Source organism: Manduca sexta, chromosome 25 (assembly GCF_014839805.1).
Source record: "Manduca sexta isolate Smith_Timp_Sample1 chromosome 25, JHU_Msex_v1.0, whole genome shotgun sequence".
Lineage (NCBI taxonomy): Eukaryota > Metazoa > Arthropoda > Insecta > Lepidoptera > Sphingidae > Manduca > Manduca sexta.
In genome coordinates this window covers 16,830,127-16,852,709 of record NC_051139.1, presented here as the reverse complement: position 1 = coordinate 16,852,709, position 22,583 = coordinate 16,830,127, and the positions used below count along the sequence as shown (strand labels likewise).

The window sequence follows — 22,583 nt, the reverse complement described above, 5'->3', positions numbered from 1 at the left end:
GAATAAGTGCTGGTAGTAAGCTCGAGTAGGTCTGAAATAACAGACGTCCCTAATTCCGTCGGTATTCGGCGTACGTTCGGTACACCAAACATCCGGCGTTCCGGTCAATAGACAGGCCCGGTCGAGCGGACCGAACCGGATCCACTAGGAGGGTTGTGCAATGTAGGTATTGGACGGGTATTACGCGAAATCTCGTCGAGTATATTATGCCAATATCTTAAATCTTAGTGAAGCGATTTTCAAATACCTACATTTTTGGAGGTATCATTTATGTGCTAATTTATAGCTTCACGAGCAATAACCGGTTTGACGGACATTGTACTTTTTATAATTCTTATTAATCATAAAATGTTATTTTGGAAAACACAAATAATTAATAAGGATTTACTCATTTACATGTTGATTTAAAAATGGATAAAAAAAATAGAAAGAGAAGATTTTAGATTTCAATAACTTGATGATTTCTAATCTTAACGCGAATGTGAGACATTGAAATAAAACTATTTTTTGAATTTTAACGCGATTTTTAGTAGACCATAAAAGCTGTAACGTTTTCGAAACGTCGCGGCGGGAAGAAATAAAATACTAAAAAACGCTAAAACCCTGAAACTATTTTTATTTCGATTTCAATTTTTTTTTGTTGTTATTATTGTGATAAAACAAAATTGACCGCCCTAGATATAGGAAAAAAAGGAGTAAATACAGTATACTGAACCGATTGCGACATGTGAGAAATCAGAAATCTCTGGAGGTTTATGCTGTAATGGCAATATGTATACGGGTTGGTCCTCGTAGTGGTAAGTCATTTTTTTAATAGAGAGGCATACAAGCAACTTTATCCCATGATGATAAAACATCAACGCTCATAAATGACGCGGATCCACGCAGATATATTAATTGTCTATTCTCGTTATTCCTTAAATTAATAATAGTAAGATTTCGCAGAAATACATTGCGCAAGAACTTCCAGATAAGTTTACATAACTGCGATATTTTACTCTATTTGGAGCAGTTGGTTTGCCGTTACTTACACGGTAAAAGTCACTTGCATAAGATAACTTCTATAAGTTTTCTTACTAATCTAAACCGCTTTTGAAAGACAGAGAGTTATTCGGGCTACCAGTAGGTAAATAGTCATGGATAATCTATAGTACCTAATATTATAAAGTCTAAGAGTTTGATTGTTTAATGCGCTATTTTCAGGATTTACTAAACCGATTTTGATATTTTTTGCACTAATGAAAAGCTATATTATTCCTAAGTGCTATAGGCTACTTTTTATTCCGGAACAACTTTATCATGCAGGCAAAGTAACAGGCAAAAGTTATAATACACGTACCTAAACATCAGAAATGTTAGATTCTGACATACTTAATATAAAGTATGTAACTGATGCGAACACAAAGTTTATCTTTGTGTTACGCGTCGTAACTTTATTGAAGTGTGAAATGTGTTTCTGTACGTTTCGTTACCCAAGTTGGCGACAGATTATTGGAGTATATGATGTCTATTTTCGTGAGTTAGATACATCTAGAGGTTCGTCTTCTTAGTTTACGTTAGTACCTACATTTATAAAGACACTTATGTAGGTCATTATTATTCTTAAAAGTATTTCGATAGTCAGATATTTTTCGTTATAGATCTACTAATTGAGTACCTACATTTTATAAAAAGCATTTATGTAGGTCTTATTTTTAAAAATATGTCGATAATCTTTTTTTCGTTATAGGTCCATCTATATTGTTTTGATTTTCATGATCATTTATAATATTTATATATTTAATATTTATAATAAATATAAAAATTCGATAGTTTATTCCGTCTTAAAAAAACTACGAAGTCCAAGGCCGCGGTTTTTATTCTCGCGGGAGACAATTGTAAACATAAAATATTTCTGTATCGGAGTCTGAAATTTGTGCCCAACATGGCGATAGGCAGCCTATCCACAATGGGGCAAAACACACGTGTTGAAGAGAAGGTGGTTGTACCTTTGCCTATTCCTTCGGAGAGAGACGTGATGTGTGATTGTGTTTAAAATATTTTAGTCGGAGCTGGATGTGTTTTTCGCACTTTATTGTAGTTATATCTACGACACAATAAGTATGATATTAAAGCTATTATATGTGACTGTTAGGGATATTTTTTAATATTTATGCTGCTGGAACAGGTAACATTTCGACATAGATGTACGCCAGTAATCGAGAAGATCGATTATTGTGTGCAATATAATGTTTTACATCCTTTATATCCTCACATTTTATATTTGGTTGTGTATTTATTTATGATTTCTATATGACTAGAGTCTAATATTATTGATTTAAAAGGTTCAAATTTTATTACATTTCAGGTTGAGGTAAGCCAGGTTAATGAGAGAAACTAATTTTGTGAATAAACTAAATAATTGATAAGTTTATTATTAATTTTTGTTATAAATTTTATAGCTGAACTAGGCATAAATTAGGTACGCCCGGTCTTACAACAAAGCTAGTATCAAAAAGTTAAATACATTTGAAAGGCTTGTTCAACTAGAATGAATTAGTGTATCAAAGCGTTCTGCTAGTGAAGTGTGTTGATGTTCCGTCAACATATTACCACAGTTGATGCTGGTGTACTTGGCACTAAACACTAATTATGTACTTCTTTCAGTACAACATAGTGTAATTTTGATGTCAACGCGTTTTATTACAAAGGACAAGTGCAGTATTCACGATGTGATGCCAATTTAAGTTCTGTTTTTGCGTACAGTACGACAGAACGTACGTAATTATAATATGCAGTTGTAGCATTCGTAACGTGCCACAATTAAAACGGTGTTCTAATTGACCAAGCCTTCAATTTATATACATTTAGTACCGCTTCTAGCTTGAAGTTTACATAAACGAATTGCACTATTATTGACGACAAGCGTATTCGTACAGTATCCAAAATTATTAAAAGTAACCTTTATGTAATATATTATGGTTTTGAATCCACGACTCTACCAGACGGATTGCAACTTAATGCTGTTGATTTCGATAAAATTTTGCACATACATACTCCATGTCTTAAATTCGTAAATTACATTAATGCCTATTTTTTCCAGGAAAATATACCGTTTGTTTTTTTGGTTTATGCCGTTAATTTCGGGCATACATTGACTGTAAGTGTGCAATTCATCTGATAGAGAGCCAAAAACCTCAAAGCAACCCTTACCAACCCTTACACCTCCTATTCCCTTGTGAAATGTCGATGAAACTAACAATTTGTATTGAATTGCACGCTGCAGTATCACCGAAATGGGTGATGGAACCGTCAGACGAGGCGGTGTTGGCCGGGGAACCGCTCGCGCTACACTGCCAGACCACCGGCTCTCCCACTCCGCAAATCACTTGGCTTAAACAGAGAGGAGGTGATTATTGTTCAACTAATCTTCCAATACAGAAAGCATACCTTGTTACTTAATGAATAATTTGATGAATTATTTCTTAAGTTTAAAAATTTATTAATGGTTTTAATTAAGAGTTTTTAACTAATTTTTGGCAAAGGTTCAACATAATACGTTTTTTGTAAATATATAATGAGCAATTAGTTTATCACTAGATGCATAGATATGACAGCGAATAAATCTCGATGATAAAGGCAAGACTTGATGTTAGGTTTTGTAGATACTTCATAAAATATTTATTATGTTATACCGCCAGTAAGTACTTCAAAATAAATTTGTTCGTGAATCAATCCTATTGTTTTAATAGTGAAAACTTTCTATTGGAGTACCTATTAAAGACTATTTTCTTGTTTAGGCACAGCATCATCAGACTACATACCTCTAGTGAATCTAGGAGGGCGATTCCAGTTCCTACCAAACGGGACCTTGTGGATCGAGTCAGCCCTGCCTTATGATGAGGGACACTACATGTGCAAGTCGGAGAACGGGGTGGGCTCCCCGCTCACAAAGACTATTTTTGTCGCTATAAATGGTAAGAATTTCACCTTTAACTATCCCTAATCAGTGTGCAGGCATTCATGTTTCGGTTTAAAAGAATATACTGTAATGTTACTACGCGATATAAATTGATGAACTGAATATTCTATCAACCTGTTCGCACGAAGTCATTCGAATCAGTCACCTCCTACAGGTCATCTGGACATATTTGTGAGAGGCCTATATTCAGCAATAGGCAGCTCGTAAGCGATGATGATGGAGGGAATGAGTGTGTATGTTGTAATCCCAGAGCCGGCGCGTTTCGAGCTGACGTCGCACAACATGTCGGCGCGCCGCGACGCGCCCGCCACGCTCGCCTGCGACGTGCGCGGCGACAGCCCCATCCGCCTCACCTGGACGCACAACATGAACCATCTAGATCTTAACACTTATAGGTAAGCTGATGTTTAAAAAGCAGCAGAGCTGCATTGAAGACGTATAGACATAAATAGTACATAGCATTCACTAGTCGTAATCATTTCAATTTCTAAATCAAATCAAGGTATGGGGTGTAAAATTTTGCGCAAGCTTTTCTTAAGAGCGATAACATTCACTAAGGCGGTGATGTTAACATTTACTATAAGATTCTATGTGTATGTGTAACACAGTTGTATATTTCCAGACTAAGCATCTCGGAAGCGAAGACTGACAGTGGTTTAAGGTCGCAGCTGTACATCAGCCGCGCGGACCGGCAGGACTCCGGCGTATACAAGTGCCAGGCCGTCAACGCGTACGGACACAGCGACCATTATATTTATCTATCCGTCCAAGGTACTATGTACATAGAATTAATAATGACAACCTTCAGACTCCACATTTGGAGCATCCTACTTCTTCCAAAGGACTTTCGGTTTCGCTCTTGGAAAAAATATCAATGTCTGGACCAAAGTCTACATTCGATCATGTTCACAAATCAAGATCCAGTTCTGATATGCCAAGCCCTGAACCGTCTCCATCTTATGACTTCCTAAATTCCTAAATCTGCAGTCTGTGATCAAAACTACAAATATAATATCGAAACAAAACTAACAATATCTCAATATTTCTTTCCAGAAAAGCCCGATATCCCCCACTCACTGTCAGTGACGGAGATCCTGTCGCGGGCAGTGCGCCTGTCCTGGAGTCAGGGGTTCGACGGGAACAGTCCCCTGATGGCCTACACGCTGCAGTATAGCGCACTGTCGGCCCAGGGCATTCGGGGGAGCCAGTGGGAGTCAGCACATAGCGTGAACGTGTCCGTCCATGGAGCTGCGCCTTCACATGTCACGTGAGTAATATGACTGACTGATATTCCATAGCGCTTCAGAACATTGTACCTAGTGTAACTATTGGACATAAGACTTAATCTCGTGTCTCAGGATGGCGAGCGCAGTGGAATACCAAACAACACTTTGCAATTAATGTTGTTGGATAGTGTTTCTATTGTTTATGGACGGTCGTATCGCCTACCATCAACAATAAATTAAAAGATCATAAGTGCAGAGAAATGCCATGCATAACCTTATAGTATTGTTATTGTTATTGCAGTTTTGGGTAATCACAAAGCAATTTATTTTGAATAATTTAATACCCTTTGCTGCTATAATAGGTGTTAAACTACAAATACTTATAGTTCAGCCTAAAATGTATATTAAATCCAAGTGTGAGGTTACCTGGTAAAATTTATTATGTTACTTTTTCTCAGGTTGACCAAGAAAGGTGACATCCATTACGAAGCTCTGCTAAGCAACCTCAAACCGCACACCGCCTACATGCTCCGGATAGCAGCCATCAACCAGATAGACCGGAGTGCCTTCACTGAACCAGTCGTGGTAAAGACACAGGAAGAAGGTAATTCTGTACTTTCAATTCTGACTTCATGTATACGTATACAGTGTAGGTACTCCCAACTTGTAGAACTCCAAAATAAATTATTTGTATATGAACTTGCTGCCATATAATCAATGAGCCTAATACAACTCTTGCTTTGGTTAGTGCCACATATAAATGTTCGAATATATTATCAACCTGTCCATATTCAACTGACACAATTTATTTCTCCTCAGCCCCATCAGAACCTCCCTCCAACGTACACGTGACTCCCGGAGGTCCAGGAGAGCTGCACGTGTCTTGGCGCCCACCACCCAGAGAGGCTTGGCATGGAGAGCTGCTCGGCTACTCCGTCACTTGCACCGAGACAAATCCAGCTGGACCTCCGCTTAGAAACTCCACCAGGTTAGAAACACCTGATTTTCGTCGTAAGGTAGAAAGAGAAAGATTGAAATTGCAGGATTTTTTGGTGCAAACGAATGTTATTGAAAAAGTAGGGAACTTGTGGGTGAGATTATTTTTGCTGTAATTTTATTCTATCGTCCTTTGCTAAACTTCTTATCGGATGGTTTCAGAACATTAACAGTAAACGGGTGGTCAGCTACAGAACTAAGTCTGTCAGCTCTGAGGAAGTTCACTCGGTACGAGGTGCGAGTGAGAGCGTTCAACGGAGTCGCTGCCGGACCCGCCTCCGCCCCAGTGTCGGCTACCACTTTAGAAGGAGGTAGAAATTTGAATGTCTTAATAGTTCATCTATGTGAACATTGTACTTCTGCTCATTCCTAAACTAATTTAAATATGAAACGTAGAAGATAGATAGTTTTAGGGTTTACACTAAAGTTTGCTCTTCCGAAATCGCCGTAAAGTACTTGAACTTGACATTATACCAACAATTCCAAATTCATTTATTTCACAAATTTACACTTAATGAGTCACACTTAATTTTTTTTATGTCTGGAGCTTATGGTACTAATTTTACTTTGCAGTTGATAACACAAATATTAAAGCTTCAGAAGTCAGATCTTAATATTACTTCTACCTATAATTAATTAGCCTCAAATATCGCATAAAGTAATATACAGTATTGGATGGATATTACCAGTTCCCGAGTCTCATCCCACTCACCTGACGTGCTCACCACTATCGTCATCAAGCGTGAAGGTGTCGTGGAACCCGCCGCCGATCGGCCAACACGGCGGCCTCATACAAGGATACAAAGTGATTTACTCACCCCTCACGACTGACCATGGTAAGATAGATTCGTTTAATAATTACGCAGTTGTGTTACTAATACTGAGGCTGCTGTTTTCAATGCAGTTTTGAGTCTTAACTTAGAACATGTGAAGTCGGGGGCTATCCCTGTAAACTGTAAACGTGATCACCTGTAACAAGCTTGGGCCAGGGGAAAAAAATCAGGAAATTCTTGTGACATCATTTATGGATGGCACCTGTGTGGCGAAAGCAGCCACCGATGAAGCCTGTAATCTCAATACTCTATTGGTATCTCCACTCGTCGATCACGAGGTGACCTAACTCCTATGTGAACAATTAACAATTTGCAAAACGACACGACGCTCCGTTACGCAAAGACCATCGCGACTCGTCGCAGACTATCGTAAATATAAGATACAAAGGTATTCTGCTTTTTATTGCAATTCTTGCTCACATAGTACACAAAGCGACAAAGCTATGATGAGGACAGGCAGCATGAAGAGTTTTGTATGAATATTCCAACTTATCAAGAATTCTTCTAACAGATGTGGGCGAGATTAAGCGAGTGACCACAACAGACACTTACTTACACACTCTGAGGAAGTACACCAACTACTCCATACAAGTCCTTGCATTCACCAACGCGGGGGACGGCAAACGCAGCCCGCCAGTCTACTGCATGACGGAAGAAGACGGTATGAATATTAAACATTTAATATATTAAGAGCAAAGTCTTGTCGAATTTTAAACTCGGCAGAAGTATACAAGGCGTTAATTATAGATTGCCAAATTGTCTTAACATCGAGCTAGCGAGTTGAACGAAAGATGACGTCCCTTTGAAAGTAGAGAAACACGTAATACGTTAACTAATACATGAGTTCCCTCGGATTTTTGTAATAACGGTCACGACCAATAATATGCTACCAGTTCATACTATAGTTGTTAATTTACGTAATTATTATTATTGCTCCAGTACCATCAGCTCCTGAGATGATCAAGGCCCTGGCGTTCTCGAGCGACTCGGTACTGGTCAGCTGGCTCCCTCCCGTGCTTCCTAATGGGATCATATCCCACTACACCGTCTATTACAGAGAAGCGGGACGGTAAGAAAATGTACCTTAATAAAATCTGACATGCAAGCAAGAAGTTACTGGCAAGGATTTAAGGTGCACACTCAACTGTACATCGAGACAAACAAACTGACATATGCCTCTGGTAACAATAATTAGAACTGGATATTGAAAGCCGTGTCAATAAAAAAAAAAAACAAAAGAATCAATATATTTATAATTTGATCATAGTTACTGTACGGTCAGGACAACTATTTCGTGCTGTCTTATATATAATCTTTCATGTTTATCTTCCAGATTGGGCAAGCATTCCAGCTTCACAGTTGCAGCTGACAAGCAGACTGACGGTGAGCTGATGTTCCAAGTACGGAATCTGCTGGAGAACCAGCTGTACGAGTTCTGGGTGTCCGCCACCACGGGCTCAGGCGAGGGAGAGTCCACGCCAGTGGTAGGACAAGGACCTAGTTCTAGAAGTGAGTGGTCTTTAAATATTTTTGTAGTTACTGCATAAGGTAGATAGGTATTTCATAAATGTGTGATCGTATCGTATCTACACAAGTTCGGGTTTGTGAAATATTGATATAATTGTTTAACGTAATTATTGTACATTATCAGACGTTTCGTGATGCAGTGTAATGGTATGCTATTGCGGCGGTTGAGGGCCTGCCCGCATATAGAAGGGAGACAATTGCAAACTCAGGGTAATTACGTGGTACGAGCTTTATTTTTACACCTCCGCGTTACACTCGGTACTGGTTGCTGGTGTTATGCAACAAGAGTCACTGGCCTGGGGAACTCCGATCCAGGCGAACGGCACGTAGATGTTGCACGCGGCTGGCTCCGGCGGCAGCTCGCTGGGCAGTTGGAAGGCCACGTGGGTGAGCAGGGTGTGCACGTGGTCGGGGTCAGCTTCCACGACGATGGTGGTGTGCACGTGGTCGGCTCTGGCGGCAGCTCGCCGGCAATCGGTCGGGGTCAGCACACCCGACGATGGTGGTGCGCAGCTGGACGTGGTCGGGAGGCAGCTCTCCCGTCCGTCTGCTACGGCACCGTGATAGTGCACCGTGCAAGAAGGCACGCCGTAGAGAAAAACCCTATCGGGAACAACGACGTGTGTGACAATACGTAGTGCCACGACCAAAGATAATGGTTAAAAAGGTGGCGGGTCGCGTTGCACGCCTATTTATGCAGGCGCCAATCGGACGTACGTCAGTGCAATGACAATTCAATGCAATGATGATGCTCATTGGTAGTTCTAATTGCGAGGGCGTTAATCATTCACATTATAACCACAGACTATTTAGAAAGACAATAGTAACGTTAACAGAGTATATATGTGACTATAATTGGTAACGTTACACTATGTTGCGTAATTAAATTCTTGGGTTTTGTGATTATTATATAAAGTTAGTCAATTATTTTCTGTGCATAGCTATATAGCAGCGGAAATAAGTAAGAAAATTGTTGTCATTTGGTCATTACTTACCATGCAATCAATAAAGTAGATAAATTCGGCAGAATTGATAGCCAGTATATCCTGCCAGTAAAGGTCGTAGGAGCTGAGTGGATATAGGTGATGTAGCTGATGTTGTTGACGTTGCACGCGGCAGTCCCGGCGCGCATCGCGTCGTTCGGCCGCGTGGTGTCGGCGGGCGCGGGCGGCGCGCTGGAGCTGCGCTGCGCATGCGTGGGCGCGCCGCCGCCGCGCTCGCGCTGGGCGCACGCGCGCGCGCCCGTCACGCACCACGCCTACTACCAGGTCACGCACCGCGGACATCTGCACATACGCGGTACGACACACACTACTGCACTACTCCCCGACACACTACACGGCACAATTCGTGCCAAACAGTGGTAGTAATCTTATACTGTATGTTAGCCAATAGAAATCGAACATCGACTAAGAACCAATCGCGCGAAATATCGCCGTGTTGTAGGTCCAAGCGTCTAATCATAAGTGTGCTCATGACTCGTGCCTCTTACTTAGTGTGCTCATACTTAACACATTTAATTTATTAAGAATTATTAACGAAATTAAAACTATTACATATAATTGCAAATAAATAGAAAAATAGTAGACTAATTTCAATTTGACATACAGGCAACCATAAACATTAATACGTAAATCTATGTTACTCATACAAAATATAATTTCCATCATGATCCCATCTTACAGAGGTTAACGAGCAATCATCAGGCAACTTCACATGCACGGCCAGTAACACCATCGGTGAAGACTCGATAGTGTACGTGGTGGTAGCTATCCTGCCACCAGTCGCACCGGCTCTTAAGCTGCAATACACCACCACCTCTAGCATCAAACTGCACTGGCAATTACCTGGGGATATGTCCGAACCTATTTTAGGTAAGTTTTTCCGACCCATGGCGTGATATATTGTAGATATACCTGGTCGGTATCACCTGGGTAACAAAAAGATTTGTGGCCCTCATTAAAGTAGGTATAAAAAAATTCGTTATTCTACGTAATTTTTTGAATATCTGTATTACTGCGTCTGTCAGTCTTCAGCGAGCAATAGAAGCAGTTATAGTGCAGGATATGCCCACGTCTCGCCAGATACCGACTAGTGGGCCCTCTATGGGGGGGCACCAGTCGGTGTCTCGCCCGATGTGGGTAGCACGACGAAGAGACATCAGCTAAAAATTAAGAAAGAGCACTCATCACGGAGCATATACTCACGTCTTGCCAGATACCGACTAGTGGGCCCTCTATGGGGGCACCAGTCGGTGTCTCGCCCGATGTGGGTAGCACGACGAAGAGACATCAGCTAAAAATTAAGAAAGAGCACTCATCACGGAGCATATACTCACGTCTTGCCAGATACCGACTAGTGGGCCCTCTATGGGGGGGCACCAGTCGGTGTCTCGCCCGATGTGGGTAGCACGACGAAGAGACATCAGCTAAAAATTAAGAAAGAGCACTCATCACGGAGCATATACTCACGTCTTGCCAGATACCGACTAGTGGGCCCTCTATGGGGGGGCACCAGTCGGTGTCTCGCCCGATGTGGGTAGCACGACGAAGAGACATCAGCTAAAAATTAAGAAAGAGCACTCATCACGGAGCATATACTCACGTCTTGCCAGATACCGACTAGTGGGCCCTCTATGGGGGGGCACCAGTCGGTGTCTCGCCCGATGTGGGTAGCACGACGAAGAGACATCAGCTAAAAATTAAGAAAGAGCACTCATCACGGAGCATATGCTCACGTCTTGCCAGATACCGACTAGTGGGCCCTCTATGGGGGGGCACCGGTCGGTGTCTCGCTTGATATGGGTAATACAGCGTGAAGACATCACCGAAGAATGAAGAAATGATACGATCAGGGTACAGATCTAGTCCAATAGGATTAGAAGTAGAGACGCCATAGAAACGTATCCGTGTTGTAACGAATACAACCTTATTGCTATAATCAATAATGATAATAATTATGTGTAAATTAGTTTCATTTTAAGGAACTGCAGAACAATTGTATAAATTGAACGTTCAAATTCCTAGTACATCTGCTATACACTGTTGATTTCATGCAAATGTCATAATCATTATTTTAGTATAACAAATTTTATAACCTAATAAGTTCCACGTCTATATGTCTTCACTGAGCATCCGGAATAGTCATCGCGGGGAACATGCTCACGTCTTGCCTGATATCGACTAGTGCGCTCTCTATGAAGGGGCACCAGTCGATGTCTCGCCTGATGTGGGTAGCGCGACGGAGAGACATCAGCGAAGAATAAAGAAAGAACACTCATCACGAAGCATATGCTCACGTCTTGCCAGATACCGACTAGTGGGCGCTCTATGGGGGGGCACCAGTCGGTGTCTCGCTTGATGTGGGTAGCACGCCGGAGAGACATCACCGAAGAATAGAGAAAAAACACTCATCACAGAGCATATGCTCACGTCTTGCCTGATATCGACTAGTGCGCTCTCTATGAAGGGGCACCAGTCGATGTCCCGCCTGATGTGGGTAATAATACTACGCAAAGATGTTAGTGAAGAATAAAGAAAGAACACTCATCACGAAGCATATGCTCACGTCTTGCCAGATACCGACTAGTGGGCGCTCTATGGGGAGGCACCAGACGGTGTCTCGCCTGATGTCGGTAGCACATCAATGAAGAATGGAAAATTGAAATCAGGAAAGAAGAATCTAGTTTAATTAGCTCTAAGTTTGCTCAGATAATAATTATCAATTGTTATGAAAGCAAATTGCTTTTCTACTTCTTACACCCTAAGGGCAGATACACTAAAAGTTTGTAAAAAAATAATATCTTTCAAAGGCATTGATACATTGTATCGTTTAACCATGTCAATAATTTGTTATCATACGTAAACATCAGATTTTATATACTTAGTCTGGCCATAAATACTGTTACACTTAATTATAAAAAAATATTACATTTGAATTTCGAATCTGTCATTTTTATACGATTGTTCATTGTGTTTTCTCATTTTGGCGCCAATACATTGTAAAATATTTTGCGATATTAAAATGGTGTGGGGTGATAAAGAGAACCGAATCGCTGTGATAGCATTACACAAAGTAGGTATGGAGCCAAATGCAATTTTTAAAACTCTCCATACACTTGGTATTAGTAAAATGTTTGTGTACCGGGCTATTAATAGGTACAATGAGACCTCCTCTGTTTGTGACAGAAAAGATCTGGCCGTCCACGTAGTGTTCGTACGAAAAAGGTGGTCAAAGCAGTAAGGGAAAGAATTCGAAGAAATCCTGTCCGAAAGCAAAAGATTTTATCTCGGGAAATGAAGATAGCACCTAGAACCATGTCGCGTATTTTAAAAGATGACTTAGGACTTGCAGCCTATAAGAGACGCACTGGCCATTTCTTAACTGATAATTTAAAGAAGAATAGGGTGGTAAAATCGAAACAACTACTGAAGCGGTACGCAAAGGGAGGTCACAGAAAAATTTTGTTTACGGATGAGAAAATTTTTACAATTGAGCAACATTTTAACAAACAAAATGACCGTATTTATGCTCAAAGCTCTAAGGAAGCTTCCCAATTAGTCGACAGAGTGCAACGTGGACATTATCCGACTTCAGTGATGGTTTGGTGGGGTGTTAGCTATGAAGGAGTGACTGAGCCATATTTTTGTGAAAAAGGTATCAAAACATCGGCACAAGTGTATCAAGATACCATTCTTGAGAAGGTAGTTAAGCCCCTTAACATCACCATGTTCAATAACCAAGTATGGTCCTTCCAGCAAGACTCGGCGCCGGGTCATAAAGCTCGGTCCACGCAGTCTTGGTTGGAATCGAACGTTTCGGACTTCATCAGAGCTGAAGACTGGCCGTCGTCTAGTCCCGATCTTAATCCGCTGGATTATGATTTGTGGTCAGTTTTAGAGAGTACAGCTTGCTCTAAACGCCATGATAATTTGGAGTCCCTAAAACAATCTATACGATTGGCAGTGAAGAATTTTCCCATGGAAAGAGTGCGTGCTTCTATTGATAACTGGCCTCATCGTTTAAAGGACTGTATTGCAGCCAATGGAGACCACTTCGAATAAGCTTTTTATATTTTTAATTGTTTTATATTTATGTATTAAACTGACACACTGTAAAAGTAATAAATGTTATTTGCAGTTAACAATTTTCTTTTTTCTTTATTACAATATTTATGGCAAGACTAGGTACTTAATAATAAGGTACCTACTGCGTGTATGAATATTCACCTCGCAACAACAGCAACTATTGTGGAGAACATGTCCACGTCTTATCAGGTACCTACTGTGGCTCCCTTCACTAGGATCCACAAGCCGGTACCTCGCCTAATGTGGGCGACATGACACGAAGACATAAATAACGAAATAAGGCAAAGATCAAGACAGAAGATCAAGTACGATGTAAATTTTAACACAGTAAAAAATGTTACACCCCTAATTCATGTTAAAAAATATATAAAATCCCTATATAACGAATCAAATCTGCTTAGCCGAGGCTCTCTATAAATAAAATTAAAAAACAAGCCAAGTTTCATCATGCTCGATGCATATCGAAAATGTTATACACTTATAAATTGAATACCATATTACGTGAATCCTAACATAGCTGGCAATACATGGGTCAGTTACTGTTCTACCTACCTCAATGAGGAAGAAACCCGTAATACTATGTTTGGACATATATTAGATATTGCTTATGATTTGAAGTGCATCCACAGCTAGCTCACTGTCCAAGTTCTCAATTTATGTTAGCCCAAGTTGTAAATTAAGAGAACAGTAATAATAACCCTAGAAATATTAAAATCTTAAATAACCTCTTTCCAGGGTACCTCCTGAACTACAAGCAAGCGTCTGAGACCGAGTGGTACACGGTGGAGCTCTCGCCAGAGGTCACCTCCTACACCATGGATATGCTCAAATGTGGTACCACATATAACGCGAAGATACAAGCACGAAACAAGATATCGATAGGGCCCCCTAGTGAACTCCTTACTGCTACTACCAGAGGAGGACGTGAGTACTACTTAGCTGATAAGATAGGGATTTAAAATGAAAGCAAGTAAGGTTAAATGATAATTCAGCATAATAAATCGTACAGAATTCCTGTGCTATACTTGTACGGTATAGTTATATTCATATAAAAACATAATATAAACGACCATCCACAAATGCAACCTCTAGATATTGTTTTTGAAAGACACTGCACCGCTGCTCTGCACAGTGCACCCTAATGACACATTAATATTAAATTTTTGGTAATTGCCGTTGGAACATATTTGATTATCGAGGCACATTACTATACATATGTGAAAGTATATTATTGTTCCAGGACCCAAGCCCCCCAAGCCCGAAGACCACGTATATATGAACTCCACAGCCATAAAGATTAACTTCTACGCGTGGCGTGACGGTGGCTGTCCTATACTAGGCTTCAGAGTGTCTTATCGAAGAGCTGGGACCGAGCATTGGATCAAGGTATAATTGCTCTTATAAACATTAGAAAAAATTACGTATAATATTGGTATCAGAACCTTAAAGCAGACTTTTATAGAATACATAGATTATAAAAATGCTGAAAATAGAAAAAAAAATGTTATTCATAATGATACCAAGCCTTGACTACATATTGCGAAGGATAAGTAGTTCTATTGACTAATTCATAAGCACATATGCCTAATTATAACAATAAATACATAAATTACGTTTTAAGAGTACCTAAAGGTCATATACCTACATAATAATTGTCTTCGATAAACAATATAAAGAGAGCCCATATCCTGTATAATAAAAGTGTTTTTCCACCAGGTGGGCGACGGGTTGAGCTCGGCGAGTCACGTGATCGGCTCCCTCACCCCCGGCACGTGGTACGAGGTGTGCGTGGAGGCCTACAGCGACGCAGGGGTCGAGAGGGTCACCCTTCACGCTGACACGCATACTTTAGCTGGAGGTAATGTTTGAAATTCAAGAACCTGTATCCTCCATACTTTTGATTTCTTCTTTTCATTATGCCGACGCCACACAGAGACAAATATTTGAACAAAGACTTTGCCACACATTTGAACACAGTTACAGACTCTGACCAAATTAAATTTAATAAATATTTTACTTTTAGCTTTCCATATAATCGGTTCTCCTTCAAGCAACTCGCTAACTTTGAACGCTTTGATGTGTGGTCGAAAAACCGATACCGAATGGCAAATACGCAAACATTTAAACAAACTTTGCACAAATACGCAAATAAGTTTCAAACAAGTGTTCAAATATTTTTGCTATGTGTGGCGCCGGCATTATACAAACTTCAATCTGGTGTCAATGCTTTAGTTTGCGGTAGGTTCTCGGGTTTTACCTATATAATTTCTGTTCCAAGTCTATCTTCTCTGAACCATTGTAGTTGGGTTATAGAATCTATGAACCAGACAAGGGCTATATTTGCCTTATAAAATCTGAAGGGTTTTTTTTTCACATAAAAGATAATTATTCCGCTCGAGTTGATTACGTGTGTTGTTCCCTCAGGCCGTATCCCGCCTCTGAAGCCGTCGTCCCCTCTGTCGGGCGGGTCCCGGCCGGCGTCGCTGCGCACGGTGCTGGTGTCGTGCGTGGCGAGCGCTGTGGTCATCGTCGTCACGCTCGCTGCTATAGTCTGCCTCGTACATGGGAAGAAGAAGTAAGTATGGGCTGATCGTCAGGTCGTGAGTTGTAGTTTAGGGCATATACATAACTACAGGTTATCAGTGTTTAATATAAACGTAAGTTCTAGCTCATGCCATGTAATGGCGTTAAATGAAATTTCTCAAAAAGAGAGCATCAGATATCTAGACTGATTCATGAATCATCATGATGAATCTTCGATGTTAAACTCCGCGTTTATTTCTTGATTATTGCTTCGTATATTCTAGATTCTTCTGCATATCTAGTGACCACTACATGAGAGATGACAGAAAGCTGAGTGAGAGCAACGAAGCGGAACGGGAGAAGCTGAGGGAAGGGCAGAAGTTGTATTCCTCTTCATCCATCAACGGCAATGAGAAGTCTAATGATGATTCCTCTGGTAAGTCGCACATGGGCGCCGGGAGGGGGGTACAAGTAGGTGCATGTGCACCCCCTTGCCCATATAAAAAAAAAATATAAGTGTCTAAATAAATAGACAATAGGAACTATCGACCACAATAAATAACGATTAAGCATTTCCAAAAAACCCCACAATTTGAATTTTAAAAAAAAAGCTAAATGATATTATACATATAGCATAGTCTGGAGATGCAAATGCGTCTCCCTAAAACTAATCGTGGCGGCGCCTATGAAGTTGCGTCATATCAATATTAATATAACTCCCAAAGATAAAAAGCTAAAATAAAGGTAACAAACTTATTACTTACTTTTTCCAAAAACTTGTATTGGTCCCGGTTGATCCCCTAATATTAGGAACAATAGTACTAAACTATAGAAACGCAGTTAACGTGAAGTGAGATAGATGACTGCCGACATCTCATGTGAGATTGTTCAATAATACTTTGTTACTAGGTATACCTATTAGCGTGATAAAGATCTCATCTATGAATAAAGTGACTGGAATTTGCTACACCAACTTTCTTAACTAGTGGCGTTAATATAAATTACACCGCTAATTCAGAAGTGAGCTCGATGGTGAGATCCTAGGGAATAGTATCTTTAACCTTTGTTGAGCTGCCTCGTACAGTACTACGGTAGTAAGAGGATACAATAGTATCCTGTGTTTGATTTGTTGCAGCGGAGTTGTACGAGATCAGTCCGTACGCGACGTTCGGCGTGTCGGCGGCGCACTCGCTGCAGTTCCGCACGCTGGCGCGCCGCGACGACGACGCCGCGCCGCCGCACCGCCGTCGCCACCGCGCCTGCGACCACTACCGATATGGTAGGCACTCTTCTCTTCTTATATACCCGTTCTTTTACCTGTTGGCATAACATACTCTTTGAAGCATGTTGCAGAATGAATTTGACTTAGTTTTTTCCGACCGGCTCGCCTCTCTCTAAAACATCCACTTATTGCCTCAATCATGGACTTGTTATTAGACTATTTTTGGAATAATATTTGTTACATATAGCAGCTTGTATTTTTGCTTCATTAATGTAATAATGATTTAAAAATAAAGATCATTAATGGAATCCCTTTAGCGGATTACTAAATAGGACGTAAAATTTGTTTTTTAAAATCATTGTAACACTACAACACCCCGTGGAACGTCGGTTCCAACGCAAGCATGATGTCCGACAGACGAGTCGAGCCTGTCTAAATGCTCGACAGTGGAGGCGCGCCACCGCATGCGCGCCGCGTGCGCCGCGCCGGGGGCGGCCGGGCCCGGGGGCGCTGGGCCGGCGGCGGGCGCGGGGGGCTGGCGCGACCGCGACGCGCACACCGACTCCGACGACAACAGCGACAGCGCCGCCAACACCACCACCAAGGGCAAGTATCCGTAACATTGCCCCACAGGATAGCAGCGCCGCGATATAATACCTTTTTGCGTATCGTAATGGCGTAAGGTATCGCCTTACTCGCGTGCCATTCTGTGGTAACTACCTTCACTATTCCTCATCTGAAAATCATTATGTTGGTACATAATCATTTTAACAATGCCTGTACTGCCGTGCTAAGCGCAAAAGCTGTATGTCAGGGAAACCTTATTTTGAGATAATCGAAGTTTTGTAAATATAGTTTTATTGTTTTGTATTTAAAACAGATAGAGATTTGTTTAAGGTTTTTTTTAATAAGTTCTGAACAAGATACCGGATATTAAGGTTAGTTCATTGTATAGGTATTTTTTAAGCTATCTGACGACATAAAAATCAAATTTTTGTTTTTTTTTGCGATACCGCTTTCGAGCTTACCACGGCAGTGTATGCGTTCTGAATTGGCCACTGCACAGCCTTTTAAGTAAAATATCGCCCTCTATTAGTTATATTGAGAAATTTTGATAATAAAATGTCATTTTGATTTGTTATCTAGTGATGTATTGATTTAGTTTTCTAATAATCGACTATTTAGTTACGTATATTAGACTGGGTAATTAATGAATTATAATTATATTTCGGTTCATTAAAGGAATTAATCTCATAACTAATAAATACCAAAACATTAGTCAACTTGCTATTCGTGCTTATAATATTATGTTACTCAGCCGAACTACAAACAAATTAAGTAACAGCATATTACGTCTCAAGGTGAATTCATAGCTCTGAATTATGTTGCTAGTATATTTGGGCAATGATATTGGTGTCGTTTACCATAAGACAAGCGGCATGCTCGCCTAGTTAGTAAACTGCAGTAGACAAAACAAAGCTGTAAAAGGCTGTAATGTGGTCACTTGGTGGCAGGGTCGGGTACGTCTCCATGCGGCAGCGCGTACGGTAGCGGCCGGCGCAGCGCGCGCACCACCAGCAGGTAGAACTCAGGTACCTCCCCCGCTACCTCCTCACCGCCACACCGTCACACCGCCCCACAGTGCCCATACACGTCGATCAGATATTATGCTTTTTGTACACAGATTAGGCACGTAGGTAATTATTACGCCAAATGCAGCACATTTGTTTTTGTCACTAATAGGTTGTTATTCCATAAAAGTGACAATTTTTACCCCGAATCTACGCATTTGTTAATTAAATTTTATGTTATAACATAAAAACACTAGAAAAGTTAGCAAATTTTAATTAAAGTAGCTTTAATTTTTGTATAGAAATTATCAATACTATATAAACAGTTTTACTTCCGACTGTCTGCATTCGGCGTTATTTTTATTTTGTATTGTAATACTATAATAAATCTATTTTTATTTCAACACATTTAAGCATAATTCACTAGTTTAGTTAGTTTTTATTGCCAAAGTAGGTATTTTATTTTACTTTGATGCAGTTAGTTATTTCTCCTCTTCCTGATATAAGAGACGTTTTAGTTGGATACATAAGTCCTTGAAGTAGGGTTAAGCTTGAAAGAAATTAGTTTGGCTTCGTGATTATGATAATATTATATTGTTTTATTGATGCTGTGATAAATTTGAATGTATTTAAATAGAGAGTGTGTTCCGCAGTGGAGGCCCGAACGGGAGCGACGGCCTCTCGGGGAGCTTCGCCCCGGTCCCCGCTGATATATCTTCTCTAATTGACAAGTAAGACACATCATACAAATAACGTTCTTTTTTTACAGTATGCTTATCTTAATGATATGGAACCCAATAGCCTTTCACTAGTGATCTAACCGGTAACGACCAGCAGAAGAAAGGCAGACACAATTTTTTTCGCAGTCACTTTTCGTACATATTTGGATGTTTTACAATATATTCGTTACACATATTAATGCATACATATTTATTTTACATGAAATAAATACTATTACTAACCGCCTACGCATAGTGGTTGAATAGTTTATTAGAATCAGCCGTTAATTAATCCACAATTTCTGTGGCCATATATGTCAACAGTCATTATATCATTCCAGATACCAGCAAAGGAAAGAACAGGAGCGGCGCGAGTGTACAATACACGTGTAACATTAAATTTGAATGTACAAGACATTCGAATGTGATCTCAAGACATTGTTAATGGGACTTAATTGGATGAACTACCAATCCATACTAAGTGCGAGGATTTATAATGATGAAAAATGAAATTTTAACAAACTTGTGATGATGACATTGTTAAGTTCACGTAAGATGTGACAATGTACTCTAATATACGACCAGAATGCTTTTAAACGATCGAATCACTATTAATACATACAATTAATGTTACTACCACGACTCTAAATTACAAATATTTTATGGTAAAGTAATAACTCAAAACCTATATTTTGGAAAACATAGCTGATGACTGATGCTACCTATATAATTGCGATATTGTAAAGAAAAGAAGTTGCTCGTTATACATTCTCTGAGAATACGTTCTTATTTGAATATGTACCTTGTTATATTCTGTTCTCTTTTTCATACACGTTGACGTCAAATGCTTTACGATATTTTATGAATGGCGTGTTCTTAAATTATTCTTTTCTTATATGGCAGACCTACCTCGTATAAGATTACATTAATTTCTGACAGGCTTATATAAAACAAATTGTATATTTAACAATATTGTATTTACAAAAGTAAATACCGTACATATTATTTAACGAATAAAATAAAAAAATAAACATGATAATCTTGCATGAGAGACTTACCAAAAAAGTGTTTCAAAAATGCTAAACAAGGCCGGGAGCAGGTTAAAGGACAACGTGTAAGCTTATCGCAAGTTGTCTATTTGAATCCACGGCCATACAATTAATAAATAATTTACAGATATATTCGTCGTTAAAATCTCATATTGGTGCTGTGTATATTATGCTTCATATTGCGTATTCACACGCATTGTTAATGTTTTAATATTGAAATATTAATTTGCACCCGGCCTAAACACTCGCACGTCATTAAATACAGCTAAAGCAATAATGACGTCCCCTGCAATGTTAAACATAATATTGTTAAAATGAGAAATATTTAAAGAATAATGTGATTTATTTAAAATGCTGTTAATCTATGACATTTTAGATTTATAAGAGTTAAATAAATTGTACATAGTAGTTGTTGATAAGTTAAATAAATGTGAAACGGCATTTAAAAGGAAAGGGTTAAAAAAATCTGAAGAATTTGTTCACATTACAATGCAAGATACATAAAAAAGCAAAAATGTATTTGGTGTAAGATCCATAATACACACAGACTTGATAATTGATGAATTTTATATCCGATTGTTAATTTTAGTAATAAATTTAAAGATCTCGTAGCTCAATATTATGTGTGTATCCAACCAAGAACGTGTATAATAGTTTTTACATGAAATTGGCGAATGTTTAATAATCCAATTAAGTAGATTATAGTTAACAAATGTCCAAAATTATAAACATGATAATTGTAAGTCAGTAGTAATATTTTTTTGTCACGTGATTCGATGTACCAATGTCTGTTTTCATGGAACATACTCAGAACGCGATAATTTTCAAAATGCTTTTTGTGATATAAATAAAATATAAATGCCGTAACTGCATAGGAAAACTGCTACAGTACACAAAAGTCACGTACCAATGTCCAATAAAATATTTTATTTACACACCTCTCGTGTTGCGTGTAGTAAGCCAATATATTATGTTTCATGCATGTCCAGTAGCTTAAATAAAATTAAATTTAATGTATGGCCTAAAATGCAATGAAACAAGAGAAGAGAATAAATTTTACAAAATTCGTGGGTTTAAATTGTGCATAATAATGTGATCTCAGTATACTCAATGATCAGCATCCGTTTATAATATGTAGGTATTTATTTTACATTTGGATATTTTCAAACACGGTGAAACCTCTTCAACTTTTTACACCACAGTCCGCTTTAAGACGTCCCTAACCAAATTTTGATAAATACTCTTGTTTAAGAATACAATGACTTAGGTAACTATATTTTTCTGCATTTGTGATTCGTTTTTGTATGACTATTAAATTAAGCCTCTGCTAATGAAATTAGACGTCTTTTACCTAGCATCCCTTGTACAGTCAATAGGTCAAAAGGCACTTCTTATTTTTAATTGTAAGCTAGATATTAACTAAGTTTAGATTAAGTGATGGCTGTTCCAAACCGCAAATGATACATATCATTATAATAGACTGCCAGTATATAAGTAATTCTTTTTAATATTGTTGATTTAGTCGTTTAGCCAATAATTATACACTATTGTATAAAAATCTTTCTATATACATGTTGTGTAATAATAAAATTATTAAATATTAGCGCAAAAGATGGAAAATAAAGATGTGTGTTGTGGTATAAAGTTTATTTTTCACCCTTAGGTGCTTCATACTTCTAAATCACAAAAACCCGTTACCTAGCTTTTAACTCAATGACCCCTAAATTCTGAAAAATATCTCATATTTTCGATAGTATTTATTGAGGTGACACTTCTATGAATTCAAAATAATGCGTAACATACATTTACATAAGCCCTAAATTCTGCGCCTGTCAAGTATGTTTCATGATCTAAAATTATAATTTCAAG

The 22,583-nt window shown here is 39.2% G+C and overlaps 1 protein-coding gene and 1 long non-coding RNA gene across 2 annotated transcripts in view; both read left to right on the top strand.

Annotated features, from left to right (window-relative positions):
- LOC115448703 (Down syndrome cell adhesion molecule-like protein Dscam2) overlaps nucleotides 1–18,043 on the top strand; it is a 77,955-nt gene extending 59,912 nt beyond the window's left edge. Inside the window, exons 13-33 of the mRNA XM_037442878.1 lie at nucleotides 3,266–3,388; nucleotides 3,780–3,956; nucleotides 4,212–4,356; nucleotides 4,584–4,732; nucleotides 5,015–5,228; nucleotides 5,646–5,791; nucleotides 6,007–6,175; nucleotides 6,346–6,494; nucleotides 6,873–7,019; nucleotides 7,528–7,677; nucleotides 7,956–8,085; nucleotides 8,350–8,525; nucleotides 9,663–9,842; nucleotides 10,229–10,417; nucleotides 14,366–14,554; nucleotides 14,871–15,016; nucleotides 15,347–15,488; nucleotides 16,055–16,205; nucleotides 16,438–16,589; nucleotides 17,289–17,432; nucleotides 17,793–18,043. Of these exons, the coding sequence (XP_037298775.1) occupies nucleotides 3,266–3,388; nucleotides 3,780–3,956; nucleotides 4,212–4,356; nucleotides 4,584–4,732; nucleotides 5,015–5,228; nucleotides 5,646–5,791; nucleotides 6,007–6,175; nucleotides 6,346–6,494; nucleotides 6,873–7,019; nucleotides 7,528–7,677; nucleotides 7,956–8,085; nucleotides 8,350–8,525; nucleotides 9,663–9,842; nucleotides 10,229–10,417; nucleotides 14,366–14,554; nucleotides 14,871–15,016; nucleotides 15,347–15,488; nucleotides 16,055–16,205; nucleotides 16,438–16,589; nucleotides 17,289–17,432; nucleotides 17,793–17,995 (3,371 nt within the window). The 3' untranslated portion in view covers nucleotides 17,996–18,043. The remainder of the gene's footprint in view (nucleotides 1–3,265; nucleotides 3,389–3,779; nucleotides 3,957–4,211; nucleotides 4,357–4,583; nucleotides 4,733–5,014; nucleotides 5,229–5,645; nucleotides 5,792–6,006; nucleotides 6,176–6,345; nucleotides 6,495–6,872; nucleotides 7,020–7,527; nucleotides 7,678–7,955; nucleotides 8,086–8,349; nucleotides 8,526–9,662; nucleotides 9,843–10,228; nucleotides 10,418–14,365; nucleotides 14,555–14,870; nucleotides 15,017–15,346; nucleotides 15,489–16,054; nucleotides 16,206–16,437; nucleotides 16,590–17,288; nucleotides 17,433–17,792) is intronic.
- Nucleotides 18,044–18,353: 310 nt separating this feature from the next.
- Nucleotides 18,354–22,351, top strand: LOC119190615. Its single transcript, XR_005113027.1, has 3 exons — nucleotides 18,354–18,967; nucleotides 19,600–19,677; nucleotides 20,007–22,351. It is a non-coding gene; the product is annotated as an uncharacterized LOC119190615 (long non-coding RNA).
- Nucleotides 22,352–22,583: the final 232 nt, after the last annotated feature.